The sequence below is a fragment of the Podarcis erhardii genome, assembly GCF_964252035.2.
Source record: "Podarcis erhardii genome assembly, chromosome: 8".
NCBI classification, from domain to species: Eukaryota; Metazoa; Chordata; class Lepidosauria; order Squamata; family Lacertidae; genus Podarcis; species Podarcis erhardii.
This window is the reverse complement of record NC_138499.1, coordinates 40,011,599-40,038,959: the sequence shown is the minus strand read 5'-3', so window position 1 is coordinate 40,038,959 and position 27,361 is coordinate 40,011,599. Positions and strand designations below refer to the sequence as shown.

At 40.6% G+C, this 27,361-nt stretch overlaps 1 protein-coding gene across 1 annotated transcript; it reads right to left on the bottom strand.

Moving 5' to 3' along the window:
- Nucleotides 1-4,563: 4,563 nt before the first annotated feature.
- On the bottom strand, nt 4,564-26,244 carry OPRK1 (opioid receptor kappa 1). Its single transcript, XM_081873783.1, has 4 exons — nt 25,692-26,244; nt 24,698-25,016; nt 10,231-10,583; nt 4,564-6,435 (listed from the first exon to the last, which is right to left on the bottom strand). Exons 2-4 carry the CDS (start codon nt 24,958-24,960, stop codon nt 5,903-5,905), a joined length of 1,149 nt encoding a protein of 382 aa, XP_081729909.1. The 5' UTR covers nt 24,961-25,016; nt 25,692-26,244; the 3' UTR covers nt 4,564-5,902.
- Nucleotides 26,245-27,361: the final 1,117 nt, after the last annotated feature.

Here is a 27,361-nt window from a genome sequence, read left to right as displayed (position 1 = left end):
ATGAGGCAGTTAAACTGCTTTTGGTTCTGTCCCCCCTCCCCAAGACATTGGGGTTGCAGTCTAAGTGGATGATCCCTTACTCTAGCATGGCTTGCTATAGGATCTGCTTCCAATCAGCCACCGTGGATGTTCATTAGTTATAAGCCCCGTCTAGCAACAAAATCTGTTGTTAGTATTGCATCAAAGCAATGCTATTCTCTAGTGTGAGATAACACACATTGCCCTTCTGCCCTTCTTCACAAAGCGTATGGTTTTCTAGTCCCCCAGAGCAGCTGAGGCACATAGCTTCATTTTGCAACCTTCTATTTTTCAGTCTGCTTATATTTACAGGGTTGTTTTCTCTGCCTTTTCTCTCTAGGCTAAAGCTGTGGCACAGTTGTTCCATTTTGCAAGTCATTGGTTTGCGTAAGTCGGGGAAGGAGCCATCACTGCCCTGAAACATTTCCTTTGCAAGGAGATGCAGTAGGTAGCAGGTGTCTTCAGGGGTGTCTTCAGCCCCCTCAATATCTGTTGGCGGGGGAGGGGGTCCTCTCAGTGTTGAGGAGGCAGAGGAAGCCAAGCATGGAGCCGAGTGTGGCATGGGTTCCTCCTGAGTGTGAGAGAGGAGGAGCCACCGTATGCAGTGCTACTGCACTGACTGTATAAAATCTGTTAACAGACTGGCATTTTGCCAAGAAAAAAGAATAACCCTAAACTCAGTTGAACAGGAATGCAATGCCAGTCTGTGGGCATTATTAAGTCCACTGATTTCAAGGACGTTGGGGTTCTCCTAAGGGTTTCAGGCACCTCCACTGGGTCACTCTAAGCAGAACTTGCTTCAAGGAAGAGCAACTTCTGATGGTGGCCCAGGGGAGAACTTCTGTGGTGATAAGCCAAAAGATGGAACTTTGGGAGCACAGAACTCTGTTTTCATTGCTTTGAGGTATTTATGTGCATCATGCCATGTAAGAAAACCATTATATACACAATTAAGAGAGAATATTGTGTTGTTTGATGTCTTAGAGTTCTGTGCTATTTGTCTCTGAATGCCCTTTGCTGTGTAAGTCCCTCCTAAGACCCTGAATAAAAAGTTTGGAATACACATAAAATTAATAGTTTAAATCTTGTAAAAGAGTTACACAAACTTTGCACATTGGCATTCACCACTCAAAAATATGATAATAAAAAAATGTGGTACATAATTATTTTCTAATAGAAGTTACTATTGATGTCAGGACCATTGCAAATGATGGTTCTATGCTCATGGAATGTGCTTCCATCCTGCAGGGTAGACAATCTGATATTTGTGTTTCTGTTTGTCATTGACAAGATGAAGGCTGCAACTGAATGCTAGGATTTGAGCAACCATGAAGCCTAAGCAGCACAAAGCAATGTGTCCCATATGAGGTGGCAAAAATGTGGGATGCTCCTATACTTTATTACGTGTGTAATAAAGAATTATAAATAACGACAACAGATAATCACTAGCATCTATCTTTATGCCATTTCATTGTCACATGAATGGGGGAGAGTGGGCGTTGAGAGTTTTGTTTTTTTCAAATGAAAGTGCTTGTCTGCTCTAGAGCTCGCTAGCTCGTGTACAGTCACAGGCTACAACTTATTATTACAGTCACCTACAATATAGATAAATATAGCAGTGGGATGCAAATGGAGACAGGTAGGAGGAGAGGTGAATGGTTTCAAACACAGACCCTTGCTCTCCATCTGATGGGTCATCTTTTGACCATTCATCTCCTCTTTACAGATAATAATCCACCTCATATCCTCCCAAAATGAGGAAGGAATAAAAATCATACATTCTATTCCCATTCCATCTGTACAGCTCTGTGGAGCATATTAAATAAGGAACCTGTGGCTTTCCAGGTGTTGTTGAACCACAACTCCATCAGCCCCAGGGCAGCATAGCAAGTGGACAGGGATGATGAGAACTGTATTTCAGTAACATCTCACATGTAAGCCACCCCTACATTAAGGTATGGCAATCAGCAAAGTAATCATTGTAAAAGCTTTGTGGAAGGGGCAGATGATGCTTCTAGCCAGAATGCAGTGTGTCTAATTCAATGCTCACAAAGTTACTGAAAGATATTTGTACAAGGGCATATCCAGCTGTAAAAACCCTTCAAAAACAAGCTACAGTCTTAGTTGCCCAGCCTTCCTTAATTTAGTCAGACTTCGCAAGCTCTCGTTTTGCTTAGTACATAGCCATGTTTTTACTAGAAATAGACAGAACTCTCCGGGTCTATAATAGAAAAGGTCTGTAATGGAAAAGCAACCCCACCCCCACCCCCCACCACACACCCCACCATGCAAATTTCTGCCAAATGTTCTGGCATCCATTATTTTGGATTCTACAGTCAAATATGCTGTTGACCTCTGAAGGGAACGGATAAGAACCAGCATTTCTGAAGTATCTGTGATGTCATAGACCTTGCTCCATGTCTACAGATCCAAAATGGTGAGGTGATATACCTGTAGTAGGGGATTCACATGCAGAAGGCTCCAGTTTCAAGTCCTGTTGTCTTCAGGGCCTAAAACCCCGGAGAACAGTTGTCAATGTTGAGAATTGTTAGGAGTTATTAGGAGACCCTATTCCCTCACAGAATTACAATTCCCTGAGTTCCCTTTGAAGAGGGATTGACTGCTAAACAATTCTGGAAATTGTAGCTCTGGGGAATAGGAGTCTCCTAACAAATCTCAGCACCCTTAAACACTACAGCTCCCGGAAACCTTTGGGAGAAGCCATTACTCCTTTGAAGTTATGGCATAGCACTTTAAATGTTTTGTGTGAATGTGGCCTTAGAAACCTCCCCTTCCCACACACTCCAATAATCTCTCATTACTCACCTACCCCTGATATCCATGACAGTAATTAGTTTAAGAAAGAGAAGAGGCATAGCTGCATGCTATGCAATATGTGTAACTTGTTATTTGATCATGATTTATAGTGTTTAAATTTTATGCAATTTCTCCCATAATCTAAGAACTTAACTTAGGAAAAGTGAAAAATTTTGGATGATAAATGCTTTGACAAAAATTAAATGTGCCTCTGTCATCAAACCTTTATGCAAGAAGTTATTTTTACTAGATTTTGCTCTAGATGATTGATAGTCTTTCTCAAGAATTCCATGTTAGTGAAAAGCATACTGTGTCACTCTCACAATCAGTAGGCAGATATATTTTAGGGGTTTTGAACAAAAAAAGGACTAATCATCATGATGCAGAATATATATGTTACTATATTTGTAATTTTAAAAAAAAGAAAGTGAAAGAAAACCACACTGAAGCACTTTTTGTGGTAGACAGACACAAATACAATAGTCAGGGACCATGCAGGGATCTTGCAGATCAAGAAAGCTTGCATTGCAGACAGACATATGCAAACAGTCCACAATTATGTTACTCGCAAAAAGCCTAGCTGGAATAAATTATACACATTTATACAGTATATTTTGGTTGAAACATTTTTTGTGGCTTTGCTGCATGTCAATTTAGAAATTTAATGGTGAAATAGAACAAGTGGGGTGGGATGACAATGACACTGGGAAGGCTCCTAGAGCAGCCTTCTCCAACCTGATACCTTCCTGTTTTGGACTATAACTCTCATTAGCTCTAGCCAGCAGGGCAGAGTGGAGAAGGCAACTTTAAATTCATTAGATTGCATTGCAATGAGAAGCAGTCTCATTGGTTCCTGTAATCCATACCCAGGAGTCCTCTAGTACTGTATATAATAAAATTGTAAGAATATCATCACACTGCAGTTCATGTGGCCATCGGCAGGCGGCCAAATGAACTACAGCATGATGACAGAACAGCAGGTGGGTGGCCCAGGCAGGCAAGCAGGCAGGTGCAGCAAACAAGCAAGTAGGTGGAGCAGAGCCCATGTGAGCTACAGAAGGACAGGCAGAACAGGCCGGGTCAGCTCCCCAGCAACTGTCTGGCCCTGCTGCCATTGTGTACCTCACAATGATGCTGCCTCAGCACTGTCAAAGGCCATGGAATGAAGCAGCAGCAGACTGTCCTGCCTGTTCCTCTAAAGCTCACCTGGGCTGTTGTTTGGGTGATCTGTAAGGGGAGGGGGTGCACAGTTTAGGCAATCTGTGAGGTAAGAAGGCAAATGGTTTGGCCAAGCTGTGAAGAGAGGAGTTGGTGAACAAAGTGAGCAGGCATGACAGCTCATTGTATGCTAAGATGAAGCCGGTGTCTTACTTTTTAAACATATGATTCGCACCAGAGGACACCAACCTTTGAGAGGCCATGGGCATGTTTGTGAACAAGGCACACTGTTGTGGGTACCACACACACCACAAAAAGCACACAACCTATTCAGTTGGCTACAATAGAATGCTGCTTTCAAGCTTAGTTTCACTGAGGGGAAGGGTGGGTACTCTGTGGACACCAGGAAAGGCTTCTGTGTGACCGTATGGGTGTCCATGTTGGCAACCTCTAATTTAAACATTCATGTTTGGGCACAATGCTTCAGTTCTGGAATTCCCAAAAGGCCACCAGAACCCAATATTACCATCTTTGAAATAATGGTGATGATTATTATTTAAAAAAAAAAAAAAACACCTTTATTTTGGCAAACTTTAGTAGTATCATGGACTGATTTATTTACAGCCTTGTTTTGGATTTTGACAGAGTTTTCATGGTTATTTAAGCTAATTAATTAATTACCTTAATTAATTAATTACCTTAATTAATTACATCAAGCTAATTACCTTGATGGTAAGTAAGTGTCTGAAATACCAGGTCAGCCTATTTATGTATTTAGTGCAATGCTGCCCACTCTGCCTGGCACCAGCTTTCCAGAAACTTCAGCAGGGGGTCCTTAAAAACCACCTGCTGCCTGCAGCCTGGTCCTTTTAACTGGAGATACCAGTGATTGAACTGGGGGTCTTCTCTTTGCAAAGCTTGTGCACCACCTCCAAGCTATGGCTCCTCCCTGTTAACACCTTGGGTTACTTAGAAGATAGGGGTATAAGTTTTATAAAGAAATAAAATTTACACAGTCTTCCATTTGCAGTAATTATATGACAAGCTCATCCTATAGTGTTCCCTCAGGATTAAAAACTATAAATTACATATAGTAGAAGTGCTGGAAGTTTCAGTTGATCAGCTTATCAAGCCCAAATGTAATCAACATATAAAGCAGAGGTGGGGGACATGTAGTCCCCCCCAGATGTTGTTAGACCAACTCCCATCAATCCCCAGCCAGCCTGGCCAATAGTCAAGGACTGTATGAGTTGGATCTGGAGAATCACAGGTTTATCACTCCTAATATAAAACACAATTGTGTAAATTAACCCAAAGCAGCTCCCAGATGTTTGCAGTAGAATGATGGATTCCTTAATTTCCTACATGGTTCACACACTTATCAGAAAATGCTTCTTACTCAAAGAATATAAGGAAATTTTGGCTTAGAATTGAGACTGTTCATTGTAACATGGTACAGTAAAACAAGATTTTTGCACAAGATCTTTGAACGGTAAAAATCCTTACTCCCCCCCCCCTTATTTTTTTACAGCAATCTCTGAAAACCACATGCTAGCATCCATATGGATCCTAAGTAAGAGCATCAAGGAGTCATAAGCGGAAAATATCATCCTTCCCTTCCTATAAAGAGATCAGCATTGTGAAGAAGTTTACTGTCTTTTGTCAAGAATGGATATTGTGCTATGTACAAAGATCTGTTCTTAATATGATCCAAAAACTAATCATCAGTAAACATGGCTGATGAAACCCTCATTATCAGCAACTGCCCGTTCAGACTATGAGAAAGCTTACACAATATCAAATAGGTCTATTATTGTCCATTTCACACTGCGGTGGTTATTTGAGTTAGTCCAAGATCATTGGATTCCTCTCTTCCAGGAGGACAGTAAGATGACATTTCCACGACTAGTCATACTGGCTTGTTTGTACCATCAGCCTCCCTGGAATAAGCAGGATCTTGAACGGTGTTTCTGACTCTGCTGGTGCTTTGTCTGTCCGTCTTCATCTTAAAAGGAAAGCAGAAATCTTTGAAACACCGTTTGAAGTTTTCATCCAGGAAAGCATACAGGATGGGATTTAGGCTGCTATTGGTGTAGCCCAAAGCTATGCAGAAATAATAGCTGGAAATGGCGGCAGTGCTGTGTGACACGTCCCCAAGGGCCTCGACCAAGACAAAAATGTGGATTGGGGTCCAGCAGATAATGAAAACTGCAACCACGACAAGAACAAGTCGAGTGATGCGACGGAGGTTTCGGTCTTTCTCTCGAGATCCAGAGAGGAGCCGCACACTCTTCAAGCGCAGAATCATCAGAGTATAGCAGATGACTATGATTAACACCGGAATAACAAACGCAAAGACAAAGACACAGATTTTCATAAAGGTGTCCCACCAGGCATAATCTTCATCTGGGAACTGCAAAGAGCACTCTGTACTGCCTGTGTCTGTAAATGAAAATCCAACAAGAAGGAAACACAGGAACAGATTAAACTAACAGTTTAACAGTGGGGTTTTTTTTTTTTAAGTATGCATGTCATGACAATTCCAAAATAATGTTAAAAAAACTGAAGGAGAGTCTTCACTCCCAGCATCAGCCCGGACACTGAGATCCAGCACCAAAGACCTTCTGGCAGTTCCCTCACTGAGAGAAGTGAGGTTGCAGGGAACCAGGCAGAGGGCCTTTTCAGTAGTGGTGCCCACCCTGTGGAACACCCTCCCATCAGATGTCAAACTTTTGACTTTTAGAAGACCAGATGTCTTTTAGAAGGCAGCCTTATTCAAGGACGTTTTTAATGGCTGGTGTTTTAATCTGTTTTTAATATTTTGTTGGGAGCTGCCAGTGGTGACTGGTGCAACCCAGTCAGATGGGTGACATATAAATACTGTAATAAAGTTGTTGTTGTTGTTGTTGTTGTTGTTGTTGTTACCACTAATGTGATTTCAAGACTTTCCACTTTGCACTGTTAGGGTCAGGTGTTCCTAACTGGGTCTTCACTTTCTAAGTGCAGTCTATTATCCTCTGTGCATTCTGTAGTTTGCTCAACTTTGCTTTGTGATGTTAGTGCTGATCTGAGAGGGTGAACTTTCATGTGCCCTTACGAATGTATTTCAAACAGAGAGTTTATTGTCTCTACCTGAAGGCGATTCTGTATCTCTCTAATGAACTGGAGCTCTTTCAATTATGGTGGTTAAAAAGAGATGTAGCTTTTAGAAGGGTTGTTCTGTAAGTAATGAGGAAGAACAGCTGAGAGTGGGAATGCATGATTTACAGAGATGAGAAATTCATGATGCCAAAGAACAAATATTCTACAGAGTAATATCATGCTTCAACCCACTCAACTGAACCGATGGTCTTAACAGGTTTGCTCCTCCACAACAAATTGTGCTTTTTGCATTCCTGATATTAAATTGACAAGAAAAACACTGAAAGCATGGAAGCTGCTGAAAAATTATACATGGAGTAGTTGGCCCTGTGTGAGAGAGAGGGGTGGGGTGGGGAGAGAGAGTGTGTGTCTATCTCAGAAACAAGCCACAACCCTCACTGCCTCTGTTCCATGAGTGCTCTTGACTGTCTGGAATGTATCTGTGAAGTGGGACAGTGTCTCTTGCTTACCTGAATGAAGAGATGGGTGTGGGTGTAGAAATCTCAGGCTTTTGTATTGGCTGGAATGTAGCCTACTGTGCAAAAGTAAGACTCACATCCTTTTATCCACCCACTGTCTCTGACCATGCTCACCACAGTCAGCCTGCAGCCCCTGAAAGCTTAGCTATAAGGGAACATGGCCATTGGGCTAAGAAAGGTTCTGCACCTTGGAGCTAGTATAAATCACACAGTGTAAAGTGTACACTGAGGACAAGGTTCAGGCTGTGCACACACCATACATTTAAAGCACCCTCCCCGCCCCGATGGGAAGTTTTGCTTCTGCACATGACTCTGGCAAACCGCTCTAAGCTGAAGCGTTCCTTCCTCACCCACCCTAGAATGTTTAGTTCACACTGAGTTCATGAAACATCGTACCCTGACCTGTTCTCAATGCATGGTTAACCACATCTACGGAATGCGATAGTTATATTCTTTTAAGTCTTGCTATATCAATCATTAGTAATCGTTTAATAAGGAGGTTTTCATACCTGTCCAATTCTGTGTTCCCTTTCCCAACCTTTAATCTATTGATGATCAATGCCTATATGCAACCCTTGCATTGTATTTGTGTTAACCAATCAGCAACAAGCACATATGTGGCAATGCTGTAATATTCAATAAAAGGGACTCCCCGAGACATGCTCGGGAGATGCCTCCCATATGACACTTGTCATTCGTCTGTCGTTTATTTCAACCCAACACCCCCCCCCCAAAAAAAAGAATCCTGGAAACCATAGTTTACCACTCAGAGAGCTACAATTCTCAACACCTTTAACAAACTACAGTTCCCAGGATTTTTTTTAGGAGCGTGTGCCATAATTGTATAATGTGTATGCGACCTTAGTTTGGATCCCTCTTTGGGCCTCTGGAAAGTGGATTGCTTTTCCTCAGACCACTTTGGGCCAGAACTGCTTAGACTCAGGTCCAAAGTGGAGGCCTGCTTCAGAAATTCAGGGCTTCCTCTGTCCTCCCACAGTCTACCATGAACATGGGGAATTGAACCAATAGTGGGTTGTTGTTTTTTGCAGAATTTGTTGAGATTAGAAACTATGAGTCTTCTTGTTTGCTGCTGCTTGTTTATATTGTTTTACTGTTTTTAGTGTACTCTTCTCTGATCTCCTTAGGGAGGGAGAGTGGGATATAAATTATTGTAAATAATGATCACACTTTCTGGCATAGTAACCCCTTCTGATTGGATGAACCCTGCCAGTGGCACCGTGTAAGGGAATTTTTTTAAAATCTGGGGAGGATCAATTCACTTTCCCCCTGCACTTTTGAGGACTGTATGAGCATAGCATAGGTTACAAAAGCACCCAAGGTAAGTAGCATGCAATTTTTTAGGATAGGTGAAATGGTTAGGTGTTACGATGAATGGACACATGGGCTAAAAAACATCAAATCCTGAAACCATACATGTCAACGTAGTTTGACTGACTTCAAGCAACCACTGCAGAGTGACTCACCTGCTAAGAGTACCAATGGGTTAATAGTGATTATATTTCGTAGCATAATATCATGTACTTTTCATTCTAAGTGCTTCTGAATTTTAATCTAATGGTTATCACATAATTATTCACTGCATATTAACAAGGCTCAATTGTGGCTGTGCTTTTCACACACAAAGTTCCAGCTACATAATTTAACAGATGTGAACCAATGCATTTGGATCCTTTGCAGTATCCGGTCTCATTCAGCTCATTCATCACTGCAGGGCCCATGAAAAATACACCATCAGCTTGAGGGATTCAACCAGTTTGCAGATTTCTGTTGCATGCAATTGATTCATATGGATGACGTTTCTGTGAGAATGCGTGGTTGCCAGACTGCTATGTATGTTACAATTTCGTATACGAATCAGGGTGGGCTATTTTTTCTTTCACACAGGAAAGTAACAACTATGAATAATATTTTACATTTATGTAGTACAGTTTTGTAAAAATACTGCATAGATGTGTGTGTGTGTGTGTTTGTCATCTCAGCAATCATTAATACCAATTGTAGTATTATTCTCATATTGTTAAAGGGGTAGGAGCTGCGATTTTCCTAATACTGTAAGTGAAACTTGTCAAAGTCCATCTACTGAGTTTGTGAAGGCAAGTTTTAAACCAGTGAATTCCTAATGGGAAAGGGCCATAACAGAGCATCTGCTTTGCTTACAGAGAGCCTCAGTTCCAATCCTCGGCATTTCCAGGTGGGACTGGGAATGTCCTTTGTCTGAAATGCTGGAAAGTCACTGCCAGTCAGTGCAGAGTCTACAATGACTGACTGCAGCACTCCATAATTTGAGTCAATAAGGAGCTAGATGGACTAATGGGACAAAGCAGCTTCCTTTGTCCCTACAATCACCATCACTGACCTACACTAGCTTTCAAGTATTGGAGGCTAGATTATTTTGCAGTTATAACCATGATCACTAGAAATCCATCTTTTGAAAAAAGGAAAAGGAGCAGTTTTGAGGATTCTAGTAGGAACAAGCCAAGTGCATAAAAGCAGCTGGTATTCAAAAGTTAATTGTGTTAGTCGTCTCTATGCTTTAAAAAAAAGTTTATTGTTGAGCAGGAACAAATCACTGGCAAAGAACAGAGCTCACACTCACCTTCCCTGACTTTGGTACCTCCGAGCACAATGGCTGATATGCCAACTGATGAAGATAAGAGCCAGATACATATGTTGATGATCTTTGCCTTCAGGGGAGTACGGAAGTCTAGAGCCTTCACCGGGTGACACACAGCAATGTATCGATCAACACTCATCATGGTCAGCGTGAATATGCTGGTAAACATGTTATAGTAGTCAATGGAAATAACTATTTTACATAGCACATCCCCAAATGGCCACGAGTTCATTAAGTACTCAGTACTTTGGAAAGGCATTGTGGTGGTTACTAGGGCATCTGCTAGGGCTAGATTAAAAATGTAGATATTGGTTGCTGTCTTCATCTTTGTGTACCTGTAAAACAAGAAGAATTTTCATTATGTCACCTCATAAGTCAGTTTAGTTTTGAGAATGCTCTGAAAGAAACATTTAACTTTGAGGTGAATTTAAATGGGGGGGGCACTTTTCACTGAAGGTTTCCCAGACACCCAAAGTACCCCCCCCCTTTCAGTTACTTTTGTGTATGTGATGATGGTGCACTAACAGGGGTGAAAATGTTTCCCTATTAGGATTAGAACCTTTGGTTCTCCAGATGTTGGACTTCACTCCCACTCTGGGCTAGGCCAAGACATTTTGCTGCTTGATGCAAAGGACAAAATTGCAGCTTCGAATATCACAATTCCATCTACAAAAGCATTCTGGATTGGCAGTTGAACACTAGTGGTGTCAGTAAAATAGTGGGATGTAAGCAATGTACTTCTCGGCTAACATGTTGCCCATGCTTTATAATTAAACTGCTGAAAATCCCTTACAAGGACTTAGTTATATTTTCAATGGTGGTGGCTTGTCACTGAGAAACTGAGAAACCACTCTAGGATTAACATTATCCAAGTGATGCACAACCATTTGGCAAATTGCTTTAGCTGAAAAGTTAACAGGAAAACTGAAGGCTATGAAGGTTTAAAATATATAACCCTTTGTCTTGTTTTATTTCATATGTTAACAGTTTACTTATATAGCTCAGTTAGTAGAGCATGAGACTCTTAATCTCAAGGTCGTGGGTTCAAGCCCCACATTGGGCAAAAGATCCTATGATTCCTCCATCAAGCCATGGCAACCTATAGGAAGACTATAAGTTAATATACTGGATTTCATAATGAAAACTATTGCAGCCAATGTACTGTGATTCTGTTTTGTTTTGATATTTGTTATTTGTATATTCAGAAACCTTTCAATTAAAACATGTATTTATTTATTTATGTATTTATTTATGTATTTATTTATTTATAAATAAAAACACATGGGGTACTTTACCACAATGGGAGAAAGCAAGATAGTGTGTGAAGGGCAGGCACACACACAGTTCTATCTTCTGATTATTCATCCCCATCCCCAACCCACCAAGCATCTGCTGCCTGAGGCAACTGCCTCATTTTACCTAATGGTAGGTCTGGCCCTGTTCCCATTGTAACCCAATAACCATGCTAGCTGGGGTTGATGGGAGCTAGAGTCCAACAACATCTAGTGGGCCACAGTTTTCCCATCACTGATCTATGAGAAAGAAACAGAGCACTGCATTTCCAATGCAAGTGGGCAATGTTCCCAGAAGCAGTTTCATTGTTTGGTTCAGCACTGCATAAGAAATACATGTTCCTGTTTTCCCTTTCCTACTTACCCCCCCGAATAAGGACAATGCTTCTTTATTTTCCCTCAGAGATGATGCTATATAGTCATATCTGAGTGCCTACATTGCCATATTTTAGCCTTGAGACAAAGGCATTAAGTCATTTGTTTAGTTAGAATCTGGGAGTGGGTGGAGAATGAACCCTTCTAAGAAAAGCAAGGATGCTGTATTGCTTAATTACAGTTTTGCATTCTTCTGTGTGTGTTTCTTCCAATGTGTAAATTGCTGTATTGATTGTTGGCTTTATGCTAATTTCTCCTTTGGGTGTAAGTATCATGCAGCAAGAGAGAATAAAATAGTACTAGAGAAAAATTCAAGGGAAGAAAATAGCAGTTGTGGGAGCAATTGCGGGAGGGCAAAGACAGATTTATTTGGATTTTTCAGGCGACATTTCACATCTTCTGCAAGCCCACTTTTTACATTTTTCCCTTTTTTGCAAAAGAAAACTTGGAGCAGTTTTCAATAGGCTACTGTTTTCAGACAGAAATAGTAGCATTTGTTTTGTTTTTTTTAAAAAAAATATTTTTTATTAACTGGCCAATCACATCAAATTAAATCACATCATATAAATTCCAAATTACAAAGCCAAATTTTTAAATTTTGTTGGGGGAACCCATACTTCAAGATCCAAAGGGGGATTTAGATCATCTTCTTATTACTGCGTTAATGTCCAAATCAGTCCCAATCAGTCCAAACAAAGTTCATAATTCTATCCAGTCTTATCTTGGTGTTGCCACATCATATCTTGTTCGTATAATTTCTCTTTTTCCTTTACGATCTCTTCTGTTAGTCTCCTTAAGCCGATAGCAAGTGTCATATTCCTGTGTGGATTTCCTGTTCCTCCCCTAAGTCCAGATGGTTTCCATATATCTCCTTTGTAGATAACGTCACTCTTTCCATCGTAAATTTTGGCATTTGTCGCTTTTAAGTCCCACCGAGAAGTTGATTCACGATATGTAAACAACTCTATTTCTCTCTTACTCCTCCCAGACCCAAGAGCTTCCACAATGAAGACATTTGTTTGCTAACACAAGGAATATTATTGACATTTTGGAACTTTTGCAAACAAATATTAATACAAGAGCAGTGTTAATATTTATAGATGCGGAGAAGGCCTTTGACAACATTTCTTGGAAGTTTATGAAGAAAAACCTGGAAGGGATGGGAGTGGGACGGGGATTTGAAAATGGGATAGATGCAATCTATTCAGAACAGAAGGCTAAATTGATAGTTAACAACGTGGTGACAGAAGAGTTTAAAATTGAAAAAGGAACACGACAAGGTTGCCCTATTTCCCCTCTGTTATTTATTTCGGTCCTGGAGGTGCTCTTGAATATGATTAGAGGGGACCGGTTGGTGGAAGGAATTCAGGTCGGAGCGAAACAGTACAAACTTAAGGCTTTTGCAGATGACCTAGTTTTGACCCTACAGGAGCCAGAATCTAGTACGAAAAGGGCATTACAATTGATTCAAGACTTTGGTCGGGTGGCGGGTTTTAAATTAAACAAACAAAAAACTAAGGTATTGGGGGGAAAATTGACAGTTTCAGAGTCAGAAAGGTTTCAGAAAGAGACAGAGTTAAACGTGGTTTAAAAAGTAAAATATCTAGGGGTGAACATAACAGCAAAAAATCTGAGTTTATTCAAGGATAATTATGAAAAGTGCTGGTCAGAAATTAAGAGAGATTTAGAAAGTTGGTCAAGACTGAAACTTTCCTTGTTGGGCCGAATTGCTGCTATAAAAATGAATGTATTGCCAAGGATGCTGTTTCTTTTCCAGACTTTACAGATTGTGGATAAAATGGAGTGTTTCGGGAGGTGGCAAAGAGATATCTCTAAATTTGTCTGGCAGGGCAAAAAGCCCAGAATTAAGTTTAAAATATTAACTGATGCTAAAGAAAGAGGGGGGTTTGCCCTGCCAGACTTAAGGTTGTATTATGAATCAGCAGCTTTTTGCTGGCTGAAAGATTGGCTGCTTCTTGAAAACACTGATGTTTTAGATTTGGAAGGATTTAACAATGCTTTTGGATGGCATGCATATCTGTGGTATGACAAGGTTAAGATTCACAAGAATTTCAAGAACCACATTGTAAGGAAAGCAGTGTTTAATGTCTGGACAAAATATAAAGACTTATTAGAAAACAAGACCCCAAGGTAGTTATCACCTATGGAAGCTAAGGCTGTGAAAAGACCCAATATGGAGGTCGAATGACCGAAATATTGGGAAATATTAGAAAGAGATGGAGACAATTGGAGATTGCAGAGTTTGGAGAAACTAAAAGATAAAGTGCGAGATTGGTTACATTACGCTCAGATTAAAGAGGCTTTTAAATTGGATAAAAAGCTAGGATTCCAGGTGGAAAAATCGAAATTGGAAACAGAACTGTTAGAACCTAAGACTAAAGTACTTTCAAGAATGTATAACTTGCTGCTGAGGTGGAATACACAGGATGAAACAGTTAAATCAGCTATGATAAAGTGGGCACAGGATATTGGGTATAATATCATGTTTGCTGACTGGGAAAAGTTATGGACCACCGGTATGAAGTTTACGGCATGTAATGCCTTGAAAGAAAACATTATGAAAATGATATATAGGTGGTACATGACCCCAGTCAAGCTAGCAAAAATATATCACCTGTCAGATAATAAGTGTTGGAAATGTAAGGAAACTGAAGGAACGTTCTTTCACCTCTGGTGGACTTGCCCCAGGGTTAAGGCCTTCTGGGAAATGATATATAATGAGCTGAAAAAGGTATTTAAGTATACCTTCCCTAAGAAACCAGAGGCCTTCCTTTTGGGCATTGTTGGCCAGAGGGTGTTAAAGAATGACCGAACATTATTTATGTATGCAACAACAGCAGCAAGGATACTTGTCGCCAAATACTGGAAAACTCAAGATTTGCCCACGCTGGAAGAATGGCAGATGCAACTGATGGACTATATGGAGCTAGCAGAAATGACTGGCAGAATCCGAGACCTGGGAGAGGAAGCAGTGGAAGAGGATTGGAAGAAATTTAAGGACTACCTACAAAAACACTGTAAACTATATGAGTGCTAAGAAGGATGAGAGATTTGAAAATAACAGGGCACCATAAAGTTAGTTGAAAAGATTATGAGAATGAGTGAATTTTATGAGAAAAATAAATTTTGAATAAATATCATGTCAAAATTAAGTATTTAGGACCTAGATAAAAATATTCAAAGTTAGGGACAAAATATTGGAAATGTGTACAATAAGAATGGAAATAAGGTGATAAGTTGCTGGCTAAAGTTTTATAAATTTGGAACGTAGGAGCGAGAGATGTGAGGAAGTCCAAAAATGAAGAAAAGATGGTTATTATAAGATGTTAAATTTTATGTTTGTTTCTTTTTTGTTTGTTCTCTGTTTATTCCGTTTTTACTCTTTACTGTATTAACAAAACTTTTAATAAAATTAAAAAAAAAAAAAGAGCTTCCACAATGCCTCACAAAATGGCGACGGCATTTTTTCCTGATTGCGTCACTGCAAAACTCTTAGCTTTCCAGCTTCCTCTTGAAACATTGCTTTGGATCGAAAGTTTATCTCCACACAGCCTTAAATCCACAGCTTAAGTCCTTAATTTCTGACTCATTAGGGGAGGGGGATTCTTGTTAAATCACATAGAAAAAGGGAAAGGCAGGTTTTTCTCCCCCTCCCCCCTCAGTCATTTATCATACCGTTTCTTGACGTATCTTCTCATATTTTATTATTATCTTGTTATCAGAGATCTCTTCTGTCAGCAGTCTTTACCCTCCTTTTTCCTTGATCTATGTGTAATTAATCTCGTCCAAATTGTTTCTTTTAAAGATCATTGCAACCAGCGGCGCGAATCAGGGACGGCTTCAAGGAGTGCCGAAAATCCCACAGGAGGGCTTTGTGCCTAGTGCCCCCACCCCCACAAATTCGGGGGTGGTATAGGGCACAGCAGGCAAGGGCCGTCCCCACCACAATCCTGGTGGGGTTAAGGAGGCTAATTACCCCCATCATAGCCTCCAAATTACCTCGTGTGGGTCGGAGAGATGTTATTGTCAGCCATCTTCCGATGCGCCACCTAGTGCCCCCCCGAAATAGTAGCATTTGCCAAGGCTTGTAGTCTATATATTTTATTTCACCCTTTAACTGATTTATTGCTGCAATGCTGTGTTAGCAATTAAGTTTTACTTGCCAGCAGCAGAACTAAATTCATGAGCAATTTTAATTAGATTATGCAAATTAGTCAAGCCATCATAAAGTTGCTAGATTTAGTTTCATGAAATAAGATCCAACAACAGCTAAATGAGGATATAATTTTTTCAGCGGATGAAAAGTAACGCCCCCTAGTGTTTCCATTCTTTTCAGGAACCTTAGTTGTTTTTTTGGCCAAGTGAGTGGTTGCCATCGATCTGTCAGCCTTTAGCAACATTCAGCACTACTGTACTGCCGTAAGACAAAATACTTAATAGACTGAATAGCTGAATACTGCCAGCTCTTTATATTACAAAATGTCACACATGCAAACAGTAGCATGATAATCACTGTGAATGTACACATATGTAGGGCTTTTCCTAGTACTGGTGAAGTGGTGAATTATGAAATTCAGTCAATCTTCAGAACAATCCCCAAGCCATACCCTCATAGCCATGTCCCTTATAAGACTCTAGAACAAAAATGAATTTTTGACCAATTCAGACGTTATAACTTCAGTACTAACCCAGGTTACAGATTGCCTCCACTGGTGAATTTGCAGTAACTTCAAAGCCCCACTTGGCTCTTACATTACAGCACAGCTTGAACTCAAGCCATGCCACAAAGGAGAAATGGTTCTCCTAACATCATGGTGACATCAAGTGAATGACACCTGGCCGGCCCTGTCCACCAATCAAAGTTGCCCATCAGTGGGGGAGAGGGGAGAGCCCAGTAATTTGCCTGCTAGCTGCAAAGAGTCCCCACACTCCTGCTTCTGATCTTCCATATTTTGGACAATTCAAAATATTTTGGGCCCTGAGGCACAGACATGTTTACATATGGACATACACACCATTGTAGTTACTAGTTATACATTAATAACATAGCAGAAACACTGACTTAAGGTTGTGTTGGTGTAACAAAATTGCTACGCTCTTGTAACTTTACGACACTATTGTTATTTGAAGTCATAGTTGGGTCGAGGATTTAGTTGCAAGCCTATCCTGTGTCATTTGGCAAGCATAATTTAGAGTAGCATTTCAGTGTTAAACTCTTTCATTCCACTTGTACTAGTTGAAACATGTGCAATTACACTGTCACCACCTCTATGAAAAATGGCTACATTTGAATTTTGTTAAAGTAGCAATACTTGAATAAGTCACAACTTACTTCCCCCATTGATTTCCATTAGGCTTCTATGATCTCTTTGCAGCTGTATTCTTAAAATTTGTATTGCTAGTCTGCAGATGGTATCATGCAGTAGCTGGCAACAACAATCTGCACAAAATCTGCAGTCATATATATGCAGTTTTCACAGATAATCAGGGTTGCAAATTGCAGCTGTTTGCCTTGATTAAAACTACTGTATATATTAAATGTTGCTGTGATTAACACTAATGTTTAAGGACTGCAATTGCTCACTCAAATTAGCCTTTAAGTCAACATCTGGAAAACATACTACTAAATGACTGTTCATAAAAGAACATCTTTAAAAGAGGCAGCCAAGCATTTGCCCAAGAAACCCAAGGACTTGCAAACTGGAAAATTAAAGGATTTCATTCACTTGCGACTGAACCTTATGACCAGTAGTGGGTGCTGTGGCTGCAGCACCTACCTGACCTTCAGCCAGCTGCACCACTGCTGCTTACTGGGCAATAGGGGGGAGGGGAGCAAGGTTGGCATAGTGCAAACTCACCAGGAAGAACACTGGATTGACTGTGTAAATATGTTTGCACTGTGCCTATGTACTCTACCTCCCAATAAGCAGAAATGACATAACTAGCTGGAGGTCAGTTGAGTGGCACTGTCCAATCATGTCACCTGCTGCTACCAATGACAAGAAATGGTTAAGCAGGAAAAGTTTATTACCTGTTTTAAACCAGTTTCTAATCCAGAGGTGATCTCCCATCTATCCCACCACAAAACTTTCTTAGGAGCTTTTGATGACAGACAAATTACTGAATGCAGCATCTCACTTCTTTTTTTGTCACAGGGAGGGATGGGAGAGAAATTTGATTCAGTTCACATTTAAGAGCATCCTTACTTAATTCTCACTTTCCAGAACAATATACAAACCAAAACACAAACAGATTTCCCAAGTCTCACCCATTCAAATTTTGCAATGAAAGTTCTCAAGTGAACAAACCTGTACAAAACTCAAAGAAGTGTGCATATAAATACATGTGTTGGTGAAAATAACATACCATATGCCTTATATTAGGGAAATTTCTTTACAAATGTGTATATTTTGGGAAACTGTGTGTGCGTCTGTGCAGGAAAATGCTGATAAATTTTCATTAGAACCTTTTAAAAAAAATGCAATCTGATGTGGAAATGTGGGGAACTGACCTTAAGACTGGACAAATGAGGAACCAAAATGGACCTATTGTCCCATCCATACTCACAATACAACAGCTCAAAAGAAATGTACTTTTACATTCCAGTCATGCCTTTTCTTCTTCTGTTTGGTTGCTTCAGGCAATAGGAGCCAATGTGATAGGTTATGGTTTGTTTTTTTCATTAACACCAGCCCCCACATCTAATCCAACACAAAGCGCTATGGATAAGTATTGACTTAATAAGTGAGCTCTAATTCTTGCATTGCCAAATTAAGGCTCAAAGATGCAGCAAGAAAAAAAAATGGATATTGACTCTACTCTTTAATCTCAGGTGCAAGAAACTTCTTTCTTAATGAGAACTCCAGAAAGAATATTGATCTTTGAATGGTCTCTTATGAGGACCTAACTAGATGTTATGAGGAGGAAAGCTGGCAGCCGTTATCTTATGTTTCCTGGGAACAACTAACTTGAGAAACACATGATGGGACAGCAGCATGTTCCCCACCCATGCTTCACTTTAACTCCTGCTGCCTGGAGTGTACTGGTAAATGTTGGATATGATGATGTCTTGTCAGGTATTTCATTTCCTAGATGTTAATTAGGAGACTTGTTAGGAGAGAGGGGCCAGTGGCAGCCACAGTTCTGCTGATATCTACACATAGGAAAGCCCAAAGATGTGAGACAGTTTGTTCCCTGCTATCAACCAAATAGGGCTTGGGTATGAATCCCAAGGATATGGACCCTAGAGAGAAGAGGAGAAGGGGAGGTGCATCCTTCCCACTGTCCAGAGCCAAGTCACCCAACTAAGCACCCAAAATTTATTGCACCGACTGCTATAGACTCCTTTAGTCATTAGCCTCAATGCAGTTAACACCACATGGACAGAAGAAGGAATGTCTGTGTGGAGGAACCCTGGTGGAGGAACACATAACCTCTCCCCATGAATCATGCTGGGTTTCAGCTCATAAAGTGCATACATTTAGCAGGTTTGTGCCCAAAGCATAGATAGAATGGGGATGAGGGACCTTTGTTTGGCAGCAGATGTATGTGAGGATGTAATAGCCTACATCCATGCCATACCATTAAACCACTCTTATACCCCTCTGGCAGTCATGGCTTCTCAAGAATCCTGCCATCATCTTAAAACTGTTGTGGCAGGCTTTTAACCTGACATTCAGCCTTTCCACACTCCCTCTTTTCCCACTGCTTTCTCCTAGGGGAAAGAGCTCTTTAGTATTCAACTAGACCAAACAGCAATTCATATTTTCTCCATATTGACATTTGCTCTGATTTATTGCCAAAGAGTGGGTTTCCCCAGGGAAAGTGGTGTGGCAAGGGCAAAATCTCTCGGATCCATGCATAGAAAGAGGAAGAGAAGTGGACAACCCACTCCGATCCATGCTTTCTAGGCAAGGGACAAGCAAGTGTGGACAAGCACCCATACACTGAGGACCATCTGCCTAGTTTTTCTGTTCCTTGAAATAGAACAGAAATACGTACCTGCGGAACTTCCTTGCATTGAATCATTTTGTTATTTTAAGGCTGTTTTTGTTTTTGTTTTTTAAATGCTTTTGTTAGCTGCCTTAGTGCTGCTAGTGATGTAGAAAGATGGGATATAAATTTCTTTTTAAAAAGTACCGAGGAATTCCATATGACCTTTTATATGCACTAGAACATATGAATTAGACTATATGGATTTGACCAGTCAGGCTGGATTAGACCAATCCAGGTGTTGCCTGTGGTGGGTTTTGTTGTGTATCATTTCAGACATACTTTGTATTAGTACTTCTGTTTGAAAAACATAGCTCTTCTACATATCCATATGTAAATGTTAATAGGTAGGGTTATATCACTCATTTGAGTTAATAAAAAGTTAGAACTATGGATAGTAGTCTGTGCAGATTGTTATACCACAAGGCATGGATAACCAAGCAGTGCCCTCCTGATGTTTTGAACTAAAATTCTGCTCAGCCCCCCTCAACATGGCCAGAGGTCAAGGATGCTGGGAGTTGTAGTCTAAAACTTCTGGAGGACACCTGCAATAAGGAATCATATGGAAGATCTCTTAATCCTGGTTAGTTTCTTTAACGGCTGTTTAACACTACTACACACACAGTGTGGTAGAAGTGTATTTTCCCTATATGTTTAATATATTCTTCTAGATGAAATGGGCATTCTAATAGCCCAATCCCATGCAAACTCCACTGGTGATTGCGAGTGTGGAACCCTGTATTGATATTTTTCCAGCAGAAATTTAGGCAGAAGTGGCAGAGAAACAAGTATATTTTTCCTCCCCTCTCATTGGGATTGTATCCATACTGCAAGATATTTGCAAAAATGTTTCTTGTGAAGACCATTTTTTTAATGCAGAAAATTATTCAAATCACTGGAGGCTTGTTAGATAATTAGGGAAAGTGGCTAATTTGCAGTCTGATGACAGTCACCTGCTCTTCCATTTAACTGGCATCCTGGGGCAATGGGCATCAGTACATTGAGGGAGTGACTCCAGAATTACTGCTGGAGTCACATCATTCTTATGGGAGCCATTACTAGTTGACAATGGCATCACAGTGGCAAATCCAAAAGGCTGAAGTTCTGTTTCCATTAGATGATGAAATTAGTGCCTATTCCCTCTCCTTACAAAAGAAAGGCCTGCAACATGAACATCCTACTGTGACAAAAATATGTTAGAATAACAAAGGCTTTTCTTGCACGTATGATTTCCAGAGTTAGAAAATACGTTGTATTTCTAAAGTTAGAAAAGGCATTAGAAAAGTGCTGTTTTATTTTAAACCCAATCTTGTTTCTTATAGAAATTGAGTCTCTAGCCCCGCAGAGATCCAGTTGGGTTCAGTTACCGAAAATGGTACAGTAAGACCATTATTTATTATTGTTTGTAAGCCGCTCTGAGCCCGGCCTTGGCTGGGGAGGGCGGGGTATAAATAAAAAATTATTATTATTATTATTATTATTATTATTATTATTATTATTATACAAACTCCTGAAATTTATGACAGGAGGAGGGAAGTGACATGAAGAGAGACAGCTGATTAGAAAAGAGGAAATGCTCAAGAAATAGAATCCAATTAAGAACGAGATTCAGGAACCTACAGAAAAGGAGCTGAGCCCACAGAAACTGTATGTTCACCTAAGGTGTACAGTTGTTACCCTAGGTGCTCACAGGTCTCCTGACATTATACTAGGCGGACAGAGATAACACACTCCCGACCCTGACTGCATCACAAGCACAAAACAAGGACTCAACGAGGTAAATCCAGGCTACACGTCAAGGTGCAACACTAACACATACATCTGCAGCATATTATTAAGATACTACATGTTTAGAAGAATTTTCAGAAAGCATTTGTCCATTTTTCAGATGGGGAACTCTGAAAAGCCATTAGTGAAGACATGGCACAAAACCCATTCAAAGAAAGAAAAAGGAAAGGAAAGAAACACTGAAGGAAGTGAACTAACTTAGCCATCATGCTAAGAACCATTTCAAGGACTTCAGTAATTAGCAGTGAGATCCTACACAAGTTACTCCAGAGTAGTAAGCCCCATGTCAATGTATATAGAGTTGTAGCCAGTCAAAGTAATTAGGCACCTGAAAAATCATTTTTCTGTTGCACACAATCATTCTTTCCGCAAACAAACAGAAATGTATACCTTTTCATAGAGACACCCGCTCCCATATGAATACAGAGAAACTCAGTACAGTATATAATGCCCCCTTCCACACAGGCACAAAGAAAGCTTCTCTATCTCACAGTCCTCATTTAAAACGCATTAGAAATTGTTTGTATAATTTAGAAGTTTATAAGATCCAGTGTTTCCCCTCACATAAATTTTGTGAAATACACATTTTCCCACTAAAACATCCATTTATTGTGCTGATTTGGAAGCACTTATTGTGCAGGTGTCTGGTTAATTTTATTATTCAATATTGTTCACTGTTTGTTATTTTTGCTTTGTTTTCTCCACCCCCTTTTTACCTGTCTGGCTTGCTGAGCACTGATCAGACCCCCCCCCCAAAAAAAAACCCAACATGATTTAGCACCAAATATTTCGAACTGTGGGATTTGAACAGCTGGAAAGGATGCTGCCAATGATTTTGATCACAGTATGAAGCACACCAGAAATGTAGTACAGAAAACTGACGGCTTCCAAAACTGGTAAAATATTTTTTAAAAAAATATAGTGAAAAAGCAGATGGCCCAAAGATAAATGACTGGGAGATCTGCTACCAACTCTCTCTGGATGGTAAATTTAAGAAAGCTATTGAAAACTCTAGTTTTGATTTGAGATGCAGTGCTGGGAGAAAAGATATTTAAGATATTCCACTCCCAACATCATTGTCTCCATCTCAATTTTCCCCATCCTGAAGCTCCGATTAGCTCTGCTGGGGGGGACTGGGGCAATTCAGTTAATTGTATGCTGCCTGCGTTTTTCTTTTCATATTACAGCTACCATTAGCTTTGGGGGAGGGCATTTTCGATCAGGGAAGTGGCATGTGTTGCAAGATTAATCCCACTTCTACAGCATCAGGGCTTCAATCACAATCAAGGCTCACAGCAGATGTTTGAAAGAAAAAAAAGAGCAGTCAAGAAAATTGATCAAAGATTACCTGTAGTGTATCTATCCCCCCCACCAAAAAACACCCATCAAGTATCCTGTAAAAAAAAGATCTGTAATTTTATGTGCACTTATATATTCATACTCAGAGTATTGAAATCAATTGCATCTCTCTCTCTCATACACGAGAGAGAGAGAGAGAGAGAGAGAGAGAGAGTGTCTGTGTGTGTAGTTCCCCACCCTCCACAACCCCATCCTCTGAGTGCAGTGTTCATATATGAATGATTCCCACAAGCTCAACAGAATACCTATCCCCTCACCAGGCATGGGCCAGTAGCGCGAATGGGACATCATTCACCACATATGTTCTCTTCTACTCCTTCCCTCCACTCAGCACAAGCTACTCATACCTTGGTGCATAAGCAATTTGTATCAAACCTAGAAAGAGGACTGGGTGGGAAACTCAGAAACCCCAGTCAGGTGTCCTCCCTCAAACATTTCCCATCAGAGGAGGCAGAGCCCTTGCCTGTTGAGTGGCCTCCCTGCTGTAGAAGTTCAGAACCCAACCTTTGGAGTCAGACCATTAGGAAGGTTATGTAGCAAGCACAGCCTTGCTCTCCCTTCTTCACGGGATGAGAAAGGACGCTTGGATAGAGCTACAGTGACCTCACATTTACCTCAATGGCATTTTGTGCTGCCTGCACATCTACTCACATGCAGGGAGTGGGGGTAAAACAGGGCTCTGTTAGGCCTGGTGGGGGAATCTTTTCTTCCAAAGCTCCTATACCCATGTTATACTGCTGAGACATCTGATGGGGGTGGGGGGTGGGAGGGAGAGTAACAAAACTTCTATATAGATTAAAAAATGATAATAAATAATGACACTGCTTCATTTGGAAAACAAAAAAGGAAAATATTATAAATACTAGATCTACTGGCAGTTAAAGTGTATGTGTATTATATAATGCTAGCAATAATATAGACCACATTAACTGTGTCTTATCCCTGGAGGGAGCTCTGCTCACATATTTGCACAGTGCTTTCCAGCACTGATAGGTATTCAGATGTTTAACTTTCAAGCCCATGTTCTGCTTCAGTTTTCACTTTTATTCTTACAACCAAATGAAGACTCACATTTAAAACAGTCACATCTGTGTCTACAAAGCAGTTTCCCCCTTTGTTGGGTTAGCACAGTAAACCAGTAAACTGTGAGGGGAAATTTCTTGAATTAGTAATGCCACATAAATGAGGGGTTTCTGCCATCCCTCCCACCCTGCCATTTGCAAGCACCAATCCAGCATCTGTAGTTTGGTCCTGGCACTCAAATAGCCCTCAGTAAGGAAGCATCTTAGAACTCAAGCAGCCCAAGGGACACAACCATCAAGACACAACCATCAAGAAACAGAGAGCTTTTCCCCTTACATGAAACATTATAACATGGCAGACCATTGATCCACCAAGCGCAGTATTGTGTATGCTAACTGACAGCTGCTCTCAATGGTTCCAGCATGAAGTCTCCCCAGTCCTACCTGGAGTTGCTGGGAACTGAACCTGGGATCTTCTGCCTGCAAAGTAGATGCTCTACCTACCACTAAGCTATGACCCTTCCTATTTTCCCTTAGTTCCCTTTAGTTATGTAGCTTTCCCCCTACAATGACAGTTAAAAGACCCACCAAAATCCTTACCTTATGATGACAAACATGACCAAAGAGTTGCCAACCAAGCCCACCACAAAGACCATGGAGTAGACTGCAGTGATGATTATGGGAATAGCGGGGGAGATGTTGGTGTCATTCTGCTGTAAGTCCTCATAAGCACCACTACTATTGTTGCCATATTCTGCCCAGTCCACAAGCCAGCTGCTGCTACTGCTGCTAGGTAGTGGGCAAGGTCCTGGGGAGCAGGTAGGGCCCGGCTCCTCACGAAAAATATACACTGGGGATTCCATGGAGGGTTTCACCTCCAGCCCAGGTAGAGAAGAGGAGACAGGAGCAGATGAATACACTGGAAAGAGAAGAGTGAAATTAAAAGAGTGCAATTAATAGAGACATCACTAAATATGATAAAGGTGTCATTGGAACAGTCCTGAACTCCTTCTTAAACATTGTTTTTAATATAAAAGGAAAGAACAGTATTGGGAAAAGGAAAGCATGAAGTGGCAGAGGACGTTCATAAAACCTGGACTCAAGAACATCACTACCTAGCAAAGTAATAAACGAATCCAGGTTCCCTACTGCACCAAAGTGCTTTTGAATTGAACTCATTTAGTCCTCTAGAAAGCAACGAAAGAAAACTTGATAGACCCCACATACTTCAGATACTAGGTTAGAGAAGAGATTCAAAATCATTGAAGTGTTTGAAACTCCTTTGGACTTTTAAAATACTAGGTAGCACCAAAAACTTGATGAGTTTTCCAGATAAGTTTTAACCCCTCTTAGATTGAGGTACACTCAGATTGAGGTTGGCTCAGAACCCGAGATACATTTCAGTTTGCTCTCATTTCATCAGTAATTTTTTGCATATTCAGACAAGGGATTCTTTCCTCTTAGGTAAAATTAAAAGGGGATCAATTTCCTTTTAAAGTACAGCCAGTTTTCTCAAAACAGGTAGAGGGTACAGAATGTATTTCAATAAAATAAAAATCATAAAACGAGAGAAACAGAACAGAAAGTACATTACCTTTTTGTAAAATTCAATGAAAGCAGTGGGATCTGCCAGGAGATATTTTCAGAATTTGAAAAGCATCCTCTCCTTTTCTCTCTTGATGACTGTTATCTTGGGAATCTGGAGGGTTCACATGCCCTGGGAATGAAGGATAGCCAGGATGCCAAGACAGATCACAAGTATTAGCTCCAAGACTGCAGAAGCTGTAACTGCAGCCTGCACTTTACCTTTGTACAAGCAGTCTCTCACTCACACTCTGTCTCGCACTACACAGCTCAGTATATGCCGGCAGTCCTTGCACACATTCTCCTCCAAGCTCACATGACTTTTCTCTAAACACCACTTGGGAAAAATAAGGCAGCCAGTCCTGCAGCACCTAGGAGATTTTTTAAATACCACCTTACAAGTTGCTCTCCCACCCTATCCCAGCCTTTCCCCCAGGTTTTAAAATGCTTAAGCAATCATATTTCCTCTGTGTTAATTATATAAAAGACAGCAGAAAGAACATCTGTGATAAAGCAAATCTGACTGCCCACTTGATACATGTTGAATGCATTCAGGATTGTTCTCACATTGTGTCCCCTGTTTCATTAAATCCATACAAAGAAGGGGGGCAGAGAATGCTCTCTCCTATGATGCTGCAGAAATGATAAAACAGAACCGCATTAGAATATAAAATAAAATAAAAAAATTCCTTCCAGTAGCACCTTAAAGACCAACTGAGTTAGTTCTAGGTATGAGCTTTCGTGTGCATGTGTTAGATACATTGCATATCATTTAGATGCATTATGGATCTACAGCCAACAACTCCATTTATATGAGATAGTGATTTTGTCATTTATTCACATTGTATTGCAAGTAGATTTGTAAAAAGAAGAAGAAGAAGAAGAAGAAGAAGAAGAAGAAGAAGAAGAAGAAGAAGAAGAAATAATAATAATAATAATAATAATAATAATAATAATAATAATAATTTGGCACCCTTTATCTGTTTGCTTTATTTATATAACAGCTCAGTGAAGAAAACTTCTGTCCCAACAACAGTGGAGAAGGTGTGACTCTGCAAGTGTTGATGGGTTCCAATATCCATCAACTGCAGGCAGCCCAGCCAATGGTCAAGGACAATGCAGGTTGGAGCCCAGCCACACCTGGCTGGCCACAGGTGTCCCATCTCTACTTTTCAGCAATCCTAGGGTGCATGAAAGAATACCCTCATAAGTCAACAGTTGTCAAGCTTTGTTGTCATGAATGTCAATAAGTCAAGATGGGCAGGGGGAGAGATTGGCTTAAGCCTATCAAGAAGTTTGACCAATATCTGTGCCCTTAAGGAGAAAAGCAAGAAGAGCAGAAGCACAACATTACTGTGGGCCTCAGTTCAGACTGGGGCCATGGGAATCTAATGCTATCTCAGGGACAGCCTAAGGCAATCACACTGGATGGCACTAAACCACCAAAGGCTGTGAAATTGAGGGAGCCATTGCCTCCTGATGGGACTTCCCCAGGACTTCTCCAGGATTCCACAAGGAGAGGCATTGATAGATGCATTTTAAAACCATCCATTTGACAGCCTGACATATCCTTCCCCCCCCCCCAGCCTGGTTTATGAGCATCAGGGGCCCCTGAGCTCCAGGAATGTGTGGTCTCCTATAAAAACACAAGGCACAATCTCCATTGCACCAGACAGTGCC